The 18039-nt window shown below is 37.5% G+C and overlaps 1 protein-coding gene across 4 annotated transcripts in view; it reads left to right on the forward strand.

The window, feature by feature from the left end:
* The window catches only part of nt5c3a (5'-nucleotidase, cytosolic IIIA), a 51195-nt gene that overhangs the window by 29936 nt on the left and 3220 nt on the right, over window positions 1-18039 (forward strand). For all 4 annotated transcript variants that reach the window (XM_069921051.1, XM_069921053.1, XM_069921054.1 and 1 more), the window contains 4 exons: window positions 2228-2274; window positions 2348-2433; window positions 4319-4408; window positions 15867-16029. In XM_069921051.1, the coding sequence (XP_069777152.1) occupies window positions 2228-2274; window positions 2348-2433; window positions 4319-4408; window positions 15867-16029 (386 nt within the window). The remainder of the gene's footprint in view (window positions 1-2227; window positions 2275-2347; window positions 2434-4318; window positions 4409-15866; window positions 16030-18039) is intronic.

Here is an 18039-nt window from a genome sequence, read left to right on the forward strand (position 1 = left end):
CATTATTTTGATGTTTGGTATAATTGTGAAATTTTAAAAAAGGAAAATCTAATAACAGATACATTTATTGAAAGATTTATTATTAATATGTATATTAAATTACAAGAGTTTATTCAGTAAAAGGATTTATTCAAATCCAAATCTAGATGGGAAAAAGATTTAAATGTACAGATTCAAGAAGTATGGTCAAAATTATGCTATGAGAGTGTAACTAATACAATTAATGTTAGATATCAAATGATACAATTTAATTTTTTGCATCAATTATATTACACTCCATACAAATTGTTTCCACTTTATTCGAATTGTTCTGATCAAAGTTTTAGATGTAATAAAGAAGTAGGATCTTTCCTGCATGCAGTCTGGCAATGTGAAAAAGTAGATAAGTTTTGGAAGGATGTAAGTATTTTATTGGGATGAGTTTTGAAGATGCAAATTTTAAAGGATCCCAGAGTATTTTTATTGGGAAATATTTCCCAATTGAAGTTAGATATTTATCAAAAGAAGTTTTTAAGTGTAGCAATAGCAAAGAAATCTATAGCTGTTACATGGAAATTTTGTGATATTGTGGGGTTGAATAGATGGAGAACGGAATTATTAAATTGTATGCCATTAGAGAGAATAACATATAATTTACGAAATCAACCAGAAAAATTTGATAAGATTTGGAAACCCTACATGGATTTTATTGCTACAAATTTCCCTGCAGCTTCCATCATGCCCCCATCCAACCCGCCCTAATTAGTTATGATTTAAGATTGTTATTGATTAATTTATGAAAACATATAGGTTTTTTTTTCCTACTTTTTTGGGGAAGGTGGGATGGGTTAGGGAGAGAAAATATATAAAAACTATTATTTTTGTGTCATTTTTATCATTTTTATGTTATGGATAAATACTGTATATGTTTTGACACAAATGGAAAATAATTTTTTTAAAAAGGAAAGCTCCAGAGTCAGAAGTGCACATTCTTGGCTGGTATGGTGATAACAATCAGGTAGTCTGTTTAATGATCAGAGAATAAATATCATCCAGGTGTGATCTCTGAAATAGCACCAAGGTATCTTTTGCATCTACTTTGCATCTATTTTATTCAAAAGATGCCAGTGTAGCAGTCCCTTGGATCTGCTGTAGAATGGTAGCTTGCATTATCTCCTCATGTCGCCGGAGTGGGATTTGAATTCACAGCCTTACAACTGATTGGTGAAGCTTTAAGAATTTATTTGTGTAGATATATACAGACTCTATATAATCAGAGGAATGTTAGTAAAATGTAATGGTTTGTCGAGTTTTGAGAGTCAATGAAAATCATTAATAAAATATTCAAAAAATAATGCCTACCTGCATTTTGCTTGTACCTTGATGAAAGGCTTAGGTCCTCAACATTGCTTCCTTTGTACCCCGTGGGATCTGCTGAGTGTCTCCAGCACTTTCGTGCATCTTGTTCAAATCACTTTTGTCCTGTTGTAAACTTCAATGTTAATGTGTGCTGTTATCTCTCTGTCATGGTTATAATCGTTTCTCATCAATAGGCCAGGCACAGACAAATGAAGTTGTTGCTGGAGATAATTATCAACATTTATCCAGCTTTACCTTATCTGTCAATTGTTATTGTGTATCATTGGCCAGAATGGAAGGCTGATGATAGAGCACCACATATTCTCTTCACGCTATTACCTAACTTACAGATACATGGATTTTCAAGATCAAATTTCAAGTTCAAGTTTATTGTCATCTGATTGTACGTGACAATCAGACAAATCAATTCTCTTCAGACTATGGTATACACACAAAAATGTATATTGGATATCAAAAATATTGGGAACCTCTGATTACATGACAACTAGACCTTTTGACCTTTAAAATAGGATTGCTTTCCAAGACAATCGCCAGTAAATTGAATGAATGGTAATACAGTTATAACTGCAACGATTCTTGTGACCTTTGGCGTTATCTGGCTGTAGTTTTCATGTTCTCCTGTTGCTATAGTTTCCTCCTACATCCCAGAGATGTACAGTTAGATAATTGACTTGCCCCAATTTATAGGTGAGTGATAGAATTTACGGAAGTTGATATAAATATGGGAAGAATGAGTTGCAGAGAAAATTACTGACATGAGAAGGCTCTGTTTGGCTATGTAGTAAGGAAATTATCAGTGGAATTGTGCAATTGTTTATTTGCAACGTATACTTGAACAATAAAGTCTTTTAACTTTTTATTTTGACAGGTGTCATTGACAACTGCAATCTAATCACAGATGAATGTCGAAAAAAGGTACTTCAATCAAAAAGCATCATTTATTTCACATTATCTCTTCAGATCTAATTGTTTTTTTGCCTTCTTGCAGTTGCTGCAATTTAGGAACACATACTATCCAATTGAAGTTGATCCCACCATTAGTACTGAGGAAAAGAACCCTTTCATGATAGAATGGTAAGTCATCTTCATTGAATCTACCTTCATCAAATACCTATCTAATAACCATCATGATAAAAGATCAAGCCACACAAAACACTATTTCTGTCCTTTCTAAAGGTTGCATTTTCTCTCATCTGTTTTTGGTACCTGAACAGGATTACAATATTTACCGTGGTTTGGTCATTTTATTGTGAGGATGATGTGTTTGCTGATGGAGACACCAGCTAGGATATGTTAGAATAATAGATGTAGAATATTGCAAGAAGATATTTAACATCTTGAGTAACCATACAATGTTGATCTGAACCAAGATATTCAGTTGAAAGTTATTTCATGGATTATAATCCAATTTGCTGGTATGCTGTCAATCTTTTTAATTCATCCTTTCTTGTGGAGAAAAAAGATGGGATTTACTAGGAGGAAGGTAAATTCTGTTCCAACTTTTTCCTCCTTACATTTTCTAGTTTGCACACTTTTTGTCAGCTTCTCTGGGGTGTCTCCAAAATACATCAGACATCATCTCAGTAATGGATGAAGATTACCCCATTATTCAAAGCAATGGCCAGTACCAACCTACTGCCTTTAGGGGTTGGGCACCAAATCTATGGCTCAGCAATAGCTATGGATATGAAATTAAATTATCATCCCAGGAGGAAAGGAATTTAGAATCCTCTGTTTTTATGTTGTTGATTTGAGGGATAAGGGGCAGCACATTTTTGTTGCTGGATTATTTAAAGGACTGTTCACAGACAGCCACATTTGTGTGATTGGATTCATAGACATCAGGCAGAATAAGTCCCATAAATTCTGTGCCCCACAAATTGGTACTAATTCAGTTCCAAGTGTTGATTTCCTTGTGCTCATTCCATTTAATGACTGGATTGGAACCTGGTGTTTGTATGTTGAACTGATCGGCTATACAGAACAACAACTTGAGTATCCACATGGACACGACAAAGGAAATGTTGTCTTCTAGTGGACAAAGGCTGACCATTTTCCACTATACATCCAACGTGGAAAGAGTGGAGAGTTGGCGTGCACTTAAAAGTTGTGCTCTTCTGGACTCTCAACAGCTCCTCATTAGTCAGGAAGGCTCAGCAGCACTAACGCTTCCTAAGGAAGTTGAGGGCAAGGCTACTGCCCCCAATCTTGACAAACTTTTACAGGAGCACAATTGAGAGTGTCCCATCTGACTCCATAATTTGTGTGGTGTGGTAACTGCTCAAAGTATCAGACCAGAAGTCTATACAGAGGATCGGTTAAAACAGCCGAGACAGTCACTGGGGTCTCCCTTTCCTCTATTGACAATGTTTACTGGAAGCATTGTCTAAATAGGAATCAGGAATTATAGAAGACCCTACCCATCCAGCGCACAGGATCTTTGTCCCACGACCATCAAGAAGGAGGTGCAGGAGCATCAAAATCAGGACTGCCAGGCTGGGGAATAGCTTCTTCCCGCAGGCTGTGAAATTGATGAACGGTATCCTGTAACTGTGTAGATCATTCCAAATATTTATATATATTTAATTTGATGATATGATCATTATGTAGTGCACATTGTGTGTGGTTTTTTTTGTGTGAACACCATATTCTGAAAAGGCACTGTTTCATCAGGTATTTAACTTGAAAATATAAAATCTTTAACATGCTCCACATCAAAGATTATAATATTCACTTCATACTTTAAAGAAATGATACAATCAGTTTTGAACTATATGGTTTATTTTAAATACTAATCTTTGTGACAACCAACTCAATCAATTTTTGGAATTTTATTTCATTCACTTTTAAGAAGAAACAAGAATCCTGACAATTAGATAAATGTAAATCCTACCTTGAGTTTTATGCTTTTTATCTATTTCTTGTAATGCACAGCTAAATAAAACCCCTATTTGTACAGGTGGACAAAAGCTCACACTTTATTGATTGAACAAGGAATTCGGAAAGACAAACTTGCTGCAGTCGTGAGGGAATCGGATGTGGTACTGAGGTATTATTGTAGGTTTAAATGAAGAGTACAATCAGATTTTCATGGAAATTAAAAACTGGAATCATTCATTCAAGTTTAGCATTTTATAAATATTTAATAATGTCAAGCATTTATAAAGATGTTGAACAATGGATCTGATTGGTTTTTTGTGATAGATGTTCTGTAAGTTTATAAAATTTGAGGTAATTTAATATAGATTAATAGAATCTATACACATAGAAATAGGCTCCTCGGTCCAACTTCCATGTCAACCAGGACACCTAACTAAACTCATCCCATTTTTCTGTATTTGGCCAATATCCCTCAAAACCTTTTCTGTCCATAAGCCTTTACAAATAATGTTTGACCTTTGAAATTGTGCTCGTCTCTACTACTTTGGCAGCTCTTTCCATATAGCTGCTAACCTCTGTGTGGATCATCATACCTTAATGAAGGGCTCAAGCCTGAAACATTGGCTATGTATCTTTATCTTTGCTATGTAAAGTACCCTGTTTGACGTTCTGTGCTTCTGCATCATTGTGTTTTTACCCTCTGTGAGGGTGGGGGGTGGGGGTGAAAGGTGTCCCTCGATCCCTTTCAATATTTTCCCTCTCACCTTAAAACCTACACCCTTTAGCTTTAGAGTCTCCTTCCCTGGGAAAATGACAGTGATCACTGCTGTATCTATGATTTAACAATATTAATAATTCATATATAATGATTTCTAAAATGATTTTCATTTCTTGCCGATAAAAGTTAACATTTGGAAGATAAGAAATTCTGAATGTTAGAGCACTGCTCATCCAGGGATGTACAAACTGCTCAATTCCCAACTTATACCTTGTATGTGGCAGAAAGACCTTAAGGTGTCAAGAGATAAGTCACATGATAGGGCATCCAGCCTCTGACCTGTTGCAAGTGTTGCACTGTTGAAATGACAGTTACTATGGTTGGCCCTTCTGCTAAATGGTACTCTTAAGATGGAGACATGAGACTGTAGATGCTAGAAGCTGGAGAAAAAGCAAACTACTTAAGGGCTCAGCAGGTCAAGCAGCAACTTTTGAGGGAAAGGATTTCAATTTTGCATTTAGAGATGCAGCATAGTACAGGCCCTTCCAACCCAGGAGGACGTGCTGCCCAATTTCACCTTTCTGACCAGTTAACTACTAACTCCATTCATCTTTGGAATGTGGGAGGAAACGAACACCTGGTGGAAACACACACAGGTACTATGATCAGTATTTTAGGTGGAACTAGCTGAGGTGGGGGATGATGGGCAAATGGAGGGGGAAGGTAGAGACAGAACCTGTAAGGTGTCGTGAAAGGTGGGGGAGGAGGGATAATGAGCACAAGGGACCACATGAGGGAGGAGTCAGGAAGGATAGATCAAGAGAGAAGATACCCAGGGTGATGTACAGATGGAACCAAATTGGGATGGTAATGGTGGTGGTGGTGTGGAATGGAAAAGTTGAACAAAATGAGAAAGACTCTCAGGAAATTGGCGAAAGTGGTAAAGGAATGTAGAATGTAGATGACCTGAAAATGGAAAATTCACTGTTCAGTTAATTTGACTGCACTGCTAAATGGAATATGAAGTATTGTTCTTCTAGTTTGAGTTTGGCTTCATCAAGGAAGTACAGAAGGTTGAGGACAGACAGATCATTCTGGGAATGGGAAGGGGATTGATAGGACATGCAAGTAGAAGCCAAGATACTATTACAGTGGGCGTACCATGTGATGGTGTGGGGTTAGACTGATAATCCCTGCTCTCCTCAATAAAGTTGAGAAAAAATGACAAAAAAGTTATAAAAGTTACAGAAAATATAAGTAAGAAGATGATCTGAAGATCCATAGAAGACATCAACATGCCACCAAAGAAGAAACTGAGCAAGAAAAGGAACAAGAAAAGAAAGAGTGACCTACCTTAAGAAAGGATCCTGGAGCTGTCCATAAGGTAGGATCCAAAGGAGGAGGCCAGAAGCCAGGGAGACCTTGGACACTGCTGCACAAGGTCTCCCCCAACAATGACCACCTACTTCGGGTGAAGAAGTGACTCTGCACATGCGCGAGGAGTCGCACATGCTCAGAGTACGAAAACAGGAGGACATTTGAAAAAGATTCCAGACACTCACAGCTCCAGTGATCAAGAAGATGACCTGGGAAAAGCAAAGGAAAGAACAAGAATGACCAACAATCAAGAAAACACTAGAAAAAGATGCAGAAGCTTCTTTATCTTCTGGTGAATTAAAACAAATTTTTTTCGACAAGTGTTAGTGTTAGCTGATGAAGTAAGGAAGAATGGTGATAAGATGGAAAAATTAATGCAACAGGTGGACTCTAGATTTGAAATAGTGGATGGAAAAATTAAAGGAAATGAATTTGAGATTCAAAATCTAAGATCAAATGAAGAAAGTACAAATAGAAGCAGCTGCAAAGCATGATTAGTTAATGCAAAAATAGACCTTTTGGAAAATTTCAGTAGACAGAATAATATCAAGATTGTTGGATTTAAAGAAGGGGTCGAGGGTCAAGACTTGAAGAAATTTGTACAATGATGCATTCCAGAATCAGGCTGCATTTCAAGGTGATTTTGAGATAGAATGAGCCCATAGGGCACTGAGACCTAACCAGCCTAACCAAAGGTCCCGTCCAATACTTGTCAGATTCCTTTGAAATGAAGTAAGAGAGAAGATATTGGAGCTCGCAGCAAAACACGCTTAAAAAAAGATTCACTTTTGATTTATAACAGAAATAAGATTTTCTTTTATCCAGATATAAGTTTTGATTTGTTGAAAAAGAGAAAAGAGTTTAATCTGGTTAAAGATGTATTGAGGAAAAAAGGCTATGCCTTTCTTTTGAGATATCCAGCTGTTTTGAAAGTATTCATTCTGGGAGGGAGGAATAGATTGTTTACTGAGCCTAATGAAGCAAAGGTATTTACCAATTCATTGCCTGTTAAAGATCAGCAGATGGTTGTAGATACTTGAATTCATTATATAACTGAGAGGTTTTGCTGTAACTGAAAATACATAATTTCGAGAGAGTTTAAAAGGGGAGGAAGGTTTAACCTATATTGTGCATGATCTAAAATACTGGATAAGATTAATGGATTAAAAGGTCTATTGATAAACTTATAGTAAGGGATGATATGATGTTTCGGATGAGTTAATGGGGAATGTGAAACTAAAGAGAGATTGGGTAGGGGGGTATTCTCTTAATTTAATTCTAAAGTTAGAGGAGTAGCGATATTAATAAATACAAGTTTACCAATCGAAATACTGGATGTAATGACTGATAAAATGGGGAGGTATGTAATGACAAATTGCAAAATATATTCTGAATATTGGGCCTTGATGAATATATATGCACCAAATATAGATGATGTAAAAATTTATATAAGATGTTTTTATGCAGTTAGCTAATGCAGAGAGGAAAATAATTATGGGAGGAGGCTTTAATTTTACTTTTGATTCCAAGTTGGATAGATCAGGAGGAATTATTGTTAAAAATAAGGTAACAAAAGATGTGAAAATTTTTATAAATGAAATGAATCTTGTTGATAATTTGGAGGAAGATGCATCCTGATGATAGAGATTATTCATTTTATTCTTATAGACATAAGCAATATTCCCATATAGATGTTTTTAATAGCCTCTCAACTCCAGACAAGAGTTCATAGTATTGAATATCAAGCGAGGATATTGTCTGACCATTCACCTTTAGTTATGTCAGTTTTAATAGAGGAGGAGCAAAATATAGGTTATAGATGGAGATTTAATGCAGCATTGCTGTAAAGGAAAGATTTTTTGTGACTTTATAAGACAACAGATAAAACCTTTTATGGACCTGAATGAATATTCTGTAACTAATGTTTGTGGTATGGGATTCTTTGAAGGCTTATTTAAGAGGACAAATAATGTTATACAGCTACAGTTAAAAAAATTATATATATCTGAAATTATTACTTTGGAAAAAAATAATAATAATAATGGAAAAAGAATTGCAAAATCAATGGAATGATGAACAAAGGAAAATATTGGATTTAAAGAAATTGAAGCTTAATACAATACAAGCATATAGAGTAGAGGGGGGATATAAAATGAACCTGACAAAATATTATGAATTGGGAGATAGAACACATAAAGTTTTAGCACGGCAATTTAAGATTGAACAAGTATCGAGAACAATAGTAACAGTAAAAGAAGATTCGGGTCATCTTACTTATAAAACACAAGGTATTAATGATGTGTTCATGAAATTTTAAAAGAAATTATATAAATCTGAATCTTTGAAAGATGGGAGTAAAATAGACGAATATTTGTCCAAATTTACTTATAACATAACATAACAATTTACAGCACGGAAACAGGCCATTAGGCCCTTCTAGTCCGCACCGAACCAAACACCCCTCTCTAGTCCCACCTCCCTGCACAATGCCCATAACCTTCTATCTTCTTCTCATCCATATACCTGTCCAACCTTTTCTTAAATAATACAATTGACTCCGCCGCCACTATTTCTCCCGGAAGCTCATTCCACATGTCTACCACTCTCTGAGTAAAGAAGTTCCCCCTCATGTTACCTCTAAACCTCTGCCCCTTAATTCTTAACTCATGTCCTCTTGTTTTAATCTTTCCTCCTCTTAACGGAAATAGTCTATCCACATCTACTCTGTCTATCCCTTTCATAATCTTAAATACTTCTATCAAATCCCCTCTCAACCTTCTACGCTCCAAAGAATAAAGACCTAATCTGTCCAATCTCTCACTATACTCTAGATGCTTAAACCCAGGTAACATTCTGGTAAACCTTCTCTGCACTCTCTCCACTCTGTTTAATTAATCTTCCTATAATTAGGCGACCAGAACTGCACACAGAACTCCAAATTAGGCCGCACCAACATCTTATACAGTCTCAAAATCACCTCCCAACTCCTATATTCCATGCAATGATTGATAAAGGCCAGCATACTAAAAGCCTTCTTCACCACCCTATTCACGTGAGTTTCTACCTTCAGGGAACGATGTACCGTTACTCCTAAATCTTTCTGCTCTTCTGTATTCATCAATGCTCTCCCATTTACCACGTATGTCCTGTTCTGATTCTTCTTACCAAAATGAAGCACCTCACACTTATCAGCATTAAATTCCATCTGCCATTTTTCAGCCCACTGACCACAATTAAGTTTAGAAGAGAAGACAGAATTAACAAATCTATTTACAGTTACAGAATTATATGATATATTGATGTTTTTACCAAACAATAAGGCTCCAGGGGAGGATGGTTTCTCTCCGGAGTTTTAATTCCGATATCTATGGGGTTGTTAGATCAAATGGAATATCTTTGGGACTTACCTGAGTCATTTAAAACTGCGTTAATAATAGTTATTCCAAAAAAGGGGAAGGACTCTTTGCTTCAATCTTCATATAGACCAATTTCACTATTGAATACTGATAATAAAATTTTGTCCAAACTAATAGCTAATAGATTAGCTAAATGTTCAGCTAAATTGATTGATATGGACCAAACAGGTTTTATTAATATTGTTATATTTTTAAGTTTAATAAATATGGCTCAGAAAAGAAAAATACCATCAGTGGCTTTAGCTTTAGATGCAGAAAAAGCATTTGATGGATTAGAATGGGACTATTTATTTAAACTATTTAAAGTATTTTAAGGTTTTCGGAATTCTGACAAGTTTTATAAATTGGATAAGAGCATTATACAATTCTCTAAAGGCTAAAGTGATTACAAATAGACGAACATCAAAATCTTTTGTTGAAAAGATAATCTCGACAAGGATGTGCGTTATCTCCTTTTTTATTTGCATTAGCTATAGAACCTTTAGCTGAAGTGATAATGAGATTGAGGGCTTTAAGATAAATGATAAAGAACACAAAATTAGTCTTTTTGCAGATGATGTAATATATCTTACAAACCTTGAAAGTTTATTTAGAAAAAAGTAAATGATTGATTGGTGAAGTATGGGTTAGTATCAGGTTAGAAAGTCAATATTGATAAATGTGAAGTGATGCCAATGAACAAGACAGGCTATGTTCAAGTTAAGAAAAGGACAAAATTTAAATGGGCGAATGTTGCAATTAAATATTTAGGAATTAATGTTGATAAGAATTTAAATAATTTATCTAAATTAAATTGCATACCTTTATTGAAGAAAATTAAAGAAGATTTATTAAGATGGAAAGATTTGCCACTTTCTTTAATAGGAAGGATTGATTGTGTGAAGATGAATATCTTTCCTAGAATACAATACCTTTTTCAATCTTTACCAATTTTTGTTCCAATAATGTATTTTCAGGCTTTAAATAAAAGTAAGAAGATTTATTTGGATGGATAAAACGCCTCATATGGCATTGGAAAAATTAACATGGAAATTTGATTAAGGGGGAACTCGATTGCCTAATTTTTGTCGTCTTCTGATCAGACCGATGAAAAGATTGCATGGGTGCAATTGAGTAAAATAGAAGAAAGTGATTCTGAGCATATTCTATATAAAGGTATGAGGGATTATTAAAAGGAAAATCAGATACACCAATTTTGAAGCATATACTTAAAGTATTTAATGGAGTACATGTAGAAAGAGGAATGAAGAATTATCAGTTAGCTAAAATGATATTAAATCAAAATCCTTTAATTCCTTTATTCATTGGAACGTGGACGACTGAGAGGGGAATTGATAGAGGTATTTAAAATTATGAAAGGAATAGATAGACTAGACATAAACAGACTCTTTTCCCTGAAGGCAGGGGAGGTTGGAACAAGAGGCCATGAGTTAAGGGTAAGGGGACAAAACTTTAGGAGAAATATTAGAGATGGCTTTTTCACTCAGCGAGTGGTGGCAGAATGGAATGATCTTCCAAATTAAATAGTTGCAGCAGGGTCCCTTCTGTTATTTAAGAGAAGGTTAGATATGTATATGGAGGTGAGGGGGTTGGAGGGTTATTGGCGGAGAGTAGGAGGTTTGATCTAGTGGAGTTGTTCTAGTGAACCGGTGCGGACTCGAAGGGCCAATATGACCTGTTTCCACTCTGTAAATGGTTATATGGTTTATATGGTTATTTCGATGTTTGGTATAATTGTGGAATAAAAAAATAATTATTTTTTGGGAATTTTTTGATTTTTCACCAATTGAAAGATAAGTATAATATAGCACATAATACTATTTTTCTTATCAACATAAATCATATTTAAAAAGAAAATTAGGGAGGAATTTTAAATTGCCAGAACAAAGTCCATTTGAATGAGTTTTTCAAGCTTTGTTGGGACCAAGGTAAACTGCCTTAGGATCTTCGTGATGCCACCATCATCACCCTGTACAAAAACAAAGGCGAGAAATCAGACTGCTCAAACTACAGGGAAATCACGTTGCTCTCCATTGCAGGCAAAATCTTCGCTAGGATTCTACTAAATAGAATAATACCTAGTGTCGCCGAGAATATTCTCCCAGAATCACAGTGCGGCTTTCGCGCAAACAGAGGAACCACTGACATGGTCTTTGCCCTCAGACAGCTCCAAGAAAAGTGCAGAGAACAAAACAAAGGACTCTACATCACCTTTGTTGACCTCACCAAAGCCTTCGACACCGTGAGCAGGAAAGGGCTTTGGCAAATACTAGAGCGCATCGGATGTCCCCCAAAGTTCCTCAACATGATTATCCAACTGCACGAAAACCAACAAGGTCGGGTCAGATACAGCAATGAGCTCTCTGAACCCTTCTCCATTAACAATGGCGTGAAGCAAGGCTGTGTTCTCGCACCAACCCTCTTTTCAATCTTCTTCAGCATGATGCTGAACCAAGCCATGAAAGACCCCAACAATGAAGACGCTGTTTACATCCGGTACCGCACGGATGGCAGTCTCTTCAATCTGAGGCGCCTGCAAGCTCACACCAAGACACAAGAGAAACTTGTCCGTGAACTACTCTTTGCAGACGATGCCGCTTTAGTTGCCCATTCAGAGCCAGCTCTTCAGCGCTTGACGTCCTGCTTTGCGGAAACTGCCAAAATGTTTGGCCTGGATGTCAGCCTGAAGAAAACTGAGGTCCTCCATCAGCCAGCTCCCCACCATGACTACCAGCCCCCCCACATCTCCATCGGGCACACAAAACTCAAAACGGTCAACCAGTTTACCTATCTCGGCTGCACCATTTCATCAGATGCAAGGATCGACAATGAGATAGACAACAGACTCGCCAAGGCAAATAGCGCCTTTGGAAGACTACACAAAAGAGTCTGGAAAAACAACCAACTGAAAAACCTCACAAAGATAAGCGTATACAGAGCCGTTGTCATACCCACACTCCTGTTCGGCTCCGAATCATGGGTCCTCTACCGGCACCACCTACGGCTCCTAGAACGCTTCCACCAGCGTTGTCTCCACTCCATCCTCAACATCCATTGGAGCGCTTACATCCCTAACGTCGAAGTACTCGAGATGGCAGAGGTCGACAGCATCGAGTCCACGCTGCTGAAGATCCAGCTGCGCTGGATGGGTCACGTCTCCAGAATGGAGGACCATCGCCTTCCCAAGATCGTGTTATATGGCGAGCTCTCCACTGGCCACCGTGACAGAGGTGCACCAAAGAAAAGGTACAAGGACTGCCTAAAGAAATCTCTTGGTGCCTGCCACATTGACCACCGCCAGTGGGCTGATATCGCCTCAAACCGTGCATCTTGGCGCCTCACAGTTTGGGGGGGCAGCAACCTCCTTTGAAGAAGACCGCAGAGCCCACCTCACTGACAAAAGGCAAAGGAGGAAAAACCCAACACCCAACCCCAACCAACCAATTTTCCCCTGCAACCGCTGCAATCGTGTCTGCCTGTCCCGCATCGGACTTGTCAGCCACAAACGAGCCTGCAGCTGACGTGGACTTTTTACCCCCTCCATAAATCTTCGTCCGCGAAGCCAAGCCAAAGAAAAAAGAAAGACTATTCAGAAAAAATAATTTATTCAAATCTAAATCCAGATGGGAAAAGATTTAAATATACAGATTCATTAAGAAGTATGGTCAAAATTATGCTATTGAAAGTATAACTAATAAAATTAATGTTAGATATCAAGTGGTACAATTTAACTTTTTACATCATTTATATTATACTCCATATAAATAGCATGCACTTCATTCAAATTGTTCTGATCAATGTTTTAGATGTAATAAAGAAGTAGGATCTTTCCTGCTTGCAGTCTGGCAATGTGAAAAAGTAGATAAGTTTTGGAAGGATGTAAGTATTTTATTGGGATGAGTTTGGCCCCATCCAACCCACCCTAATTAGTTATGGTTTAAGATTGTTATGTAAACTGGAATTAATTAATTAAAAGATATGTTTATTAGACAGGCTTTTCTTTTTTTTTCCTACTTTGGGGAGGGAGGGGATGGGGGGAGAAAATATATAAGAACTGTATTACTTTTGTGTCATAGTTTTTATTATTCTTGCATTATGAATAAATACTGTCTATGTTTTGATGCAAATGGAAAATAAAATTTATTTTAAAAATGGCTGTTACAAATAGGGCAGGAGTGCTCTGCAAAACTATCACCTAGTCTGTGCTTGGTGCCACAGTGTAGAGCAGATAACATGGCACCAAATGTAAAGGAGAAGGTGTGTATGAGTGCCTCTCCAGGATGATGGTGAGGGAAGAGGTACAGTATAGGGACAAGTTCTGCACCTCCTGTAATTGCAGGGGAAGTGCCTGATGGAAAGATGGAGGTGAGGAAGGAATCATTGTGTGGAAAGCAGAAAGGCAAGGTTGTTGGGAGGGAGATATAACTGGTGTTGGGATCCAGTTGCAACTGTTTGGAGTGGCAAAAAAATTATGTATTTGATGGGTAGAAAAGCAAAAGTTGTGATCCGAAGCAACGTGATGTCTTCTGTCTGGCGGGAAGTGGGAAATGGATGAAATGTGCATGGTAGTGGGGAATCCGCCTTTCCTGAAAAAGAAATATATTTCAGAACTCCTATAATTGAAGGCCTCAGCTTGAGAACAGATGCCGTGGAGAAGGAAAAACTGAAAGGCTGAATAGTGTCCTATCAAGAAATAGGTTGAGGGAGTGTCAAAGCTGTGGAAGTCAGTAGTTTATAGTAGATATTGGCAGATAGTTTTTCTTCAGAGATGGAGTCAGCGAATCCAGAAAGGGGAGGGAAGTGTCAGGGATGGTCCATGCAAATTTGAGGGCAGGGAAAAAATTAGTAGTGAAGGTGATTAAATTAATTATTTCTGCACGGGTACAGGAAGCAGCACCAAAAGGTGTTGCAGAGAGAGTTAGGGAGAGGTGGCAGAGTAGGTTTAGAATCGGACAAGGAATCTGGCTCCATATTATTACTAAACTCTGACTCTACTTTAAACAAAAGACCAGCTGCTCAAGGAACTCAGCAGGTCAGGCAACATCCATGGAGGCAAAAGTTGGCTCCACAGTTGCTGCCTGACCCCCGAATTCCTCTGGCAGTTTCTTTTACTCTAGATTACAGCACAAGACCACAAGTAGGAGCAGAATTAGGCCATTTGGCCTATCAAGTCTGGTCTGCCATTTATATCTTGTCTGATATATTGTTCCTCTCAGCCCCTTTCTCCTGCTTATAAACTGTGACACACTTACTAATAAAGAGCTGATCAACCTCCACTTTATATTTACTCAATGACTTGCCCTCCATAGCCATCTGAGGCAACAAATTCCACAAATTTTTGTCTCCTGCCTCCACCTTCCCCCTCCTCTGCCACCACCTGTCTCCATCTGTTCATTTTTCACAAATCTCTATCTCAAATCTCCCCCCATGCCCCCTAGGGAAGAACAGAGCCTTGTCTATGTCTCTAAAATCCAGCCCTCAGTCTTGATTGTAGATAGCTGGTCTTTGGCTGATGGTATTTTATTGTAATGATAGTGTTGTGCTGATGGGTTGCAACAGTCAAGATACATTCATGTCTTCCTATCATGATGCATTTTACTTGTTCTTTACAAATACTGATTGGTCATTGTGAATTTTTCGCACCTCTACTGTTGTTATTCTTCTCAAATAATCACATGGAGATGCAACATTGGCTGTCCCACTGTCCATGGTTGATGTAGTTGCATTTATTAACTACCATGTGCGAGGAAGTAGACAGTACCATCTATGTATAAAATATATGCATTGTCAGTTATAGGACGATGTGTTTTAGTGCCTTGACTGTAAGACTGCCCCTTCAACAGCTGATTATAGTACATGCAACCTCAGATTGTCCTTAACGCAGAGCTGCATCAACTGCACATATTTTTTAAAAAGTTGAAGAGAAAGTAAATTTTAGTTTAATTTTTGTAAATTTTTTTAAATTCCATTTCCAAGGTTCTTTGATGGTGATTTGTGAATTCCAGAAGAGCAAATTTTTGTTGCCCAAATTGCTGTAATGTGGGGTTTGCCTGTATTTATTTTTAATTATGATGAATTAAATTTAGATTAATTAAAATGTATTGGTTCCTTAATAGGGATGGTTATGAATTGTTCTTTGATAAGCTGAATGAACACAGCATCCCAGTGTTCATATTCTCAGCTGGTATAGGAGACGTGCTGGAAGAGGTCATTACTCAGTTTGGCGTGTTCCACTCGAATGTGAAAGTAGTCTCCAACTTCATGGATTTTGATGAGGAGGTAAGTTGGTGGCCTTGATAATTACCTCAGCATGCTTCCAGTTTAGAATACAGACCACCCTATGGAATTGGAGATTGGGAGGTTGTGGGGGGGGGGTGGGGGGGTTGGATTGCATTCCTAGAAAGCATTTGGTATCACAGTTTTCCAAAACATAAAGTTCCACATGCATTAAGAAACACGAGTTGAAAAAATTTGTTTATTTCTTTGCAAATATCGTGAGCGAATTTTTAATTATTGTCCATATTTTTGGTTTTGTTATTTGAATTTTGTAAAGGAAAATTCCATTTCTGAACTGCAGTAACATTGGTGAGTTTATTATCAAGGAAAACTTGCATTTACAAAACTCATGAGAAATATTCGAATTTGGTCAACTGAATTGCAATTTTAATTGACCACAACTTCTTATGGGTAGGTAAAAGCACAGAGGTTAAAGTTATAAAGTTCACAATTTTTCAGCATGGAAACTGGCCCTTCACTCCAGCTCATTCATACCAGTTTCATTGCCCATCTGAGCTAATTCTGTTTGCTTGCATGATGCTTAAAAACTTCTCAACTTTTTCTATCCATGTACCTGTTGAAATATTTTTGAAACATTTAATTGTACCATTTCCAACTTCCTCTGGCAGCTTATTCCTTTGCCCACCTTTCAACAATTTGCCCTATCTTCCCCTTAAATATATGTTATCTAGTTTTAGACTCTATCCTGGAAAAAGACTGTGACATCATAATTTTGAGCCTCCTGTAATTTCCCACGTCAGCCTCCGATGCATGAGGGAGAAAAGTTCCTCCTAACTCAGCCATCCAGTCCAGGCAATATCCTCGTGAATCTTTTCTACTCACTGTCATCCTTCCTGTAGTATGATAAACAAAACTACACACCATACTCAAAGTGTGGTCCCACTGATGTACCTCCCGATTCTTGTACTCAATGCTCTAAACAATGAAGGAAAGCATGCCTTCTTCACTGCCACTTTCAGGGAACCATGTACATGTACCTCTAGATGTCTCTGTCCTTTCCAGAGACCTACTATTCACTGTAAATCTTGCCCTGGTTTAACTTAATAAAATAAAACATTACATTTATCCAAAATTCTAACTGCCATTTTTGGCCCCACCTTTCCTATTGATCTAGATGCTGATGTGTTCTCAGATGACATTCATTGTCTACAATAACAATGATTTTTGGTGTCATCCACAAACTTACTAACCATACTAACTACATTCTCCAATAACAGTGGACCCAGTACTGATCCCTGCAGCACTCCACTGGTCACAAGCTTCCAATCTGACAGTAGCCCCTCACTACAACCATCAGACTCTTTCAGCCAAGCCAATATTCTATCCATTTGACTAGCTCAGCCTTTGTCCCATGTGAACTAATCTACCACAGTCTACCACACAGCATCTTGCCATAGGCCTTGCTAAAGACCATGTAAACAACATTTACCACCCTGCCTTTGTCAATCCTCTTGGTCTCCTCTTCAGTTAAAAACAATTAAATTCATGAGACACAATTTCCCATGCACAAAGCTATCCTTAATGTCTTTGCCTTTCCAAATACAAGTAGATCCTTTCTCTTAGAATCCCCTCCAGTAACTTTTCCACCACTAATATCAGACTCTTCAGCCTGCAGTTTATACAAAAAAAGTTTGACAGAAATTCAGCGTGTCCTGCAGCCTCCATAGGAGGCAAAGATATATAAACCAACGTTTCAGGCCTGAACCTTTCATCAAGGTAGGCCGAATGGAAAGAAACAAGCAAGTCTGTAGATACACAATACATAAAAGTGCTGGAGAAATTCACCATGTCCTGCAGCATCATTAGGAGGCAAAAATATATTACCAATTTTTAGGTACTCAGGACTGGTAAATATAGACAGAAACTCATTTAAAACCTCTCCCATCACCTAAGAGTCCAAACATAGATGACCTTTAAGGGATCTTATTCTCTTCCTGGTTACCCTTTTGCTCTTCATGTACTTGTAGATCTCTTATCTGCCAAAGCTATCTC

The sequence above is a fragment of the Narcine bancroftii genome, chromosome 2, assembly GCF_036971445.1.
Source record: "Narcine bancroftii isolate sNarBan1 chromosome 2, sNarBan1.hap1, whole genome shotgun sequence".
NCBI lineage: Eukaryota > Metazoa > Chordata > Chondrichthyes > Torpediniformes > Narcinidae > Narcine > Narcine bancroftii.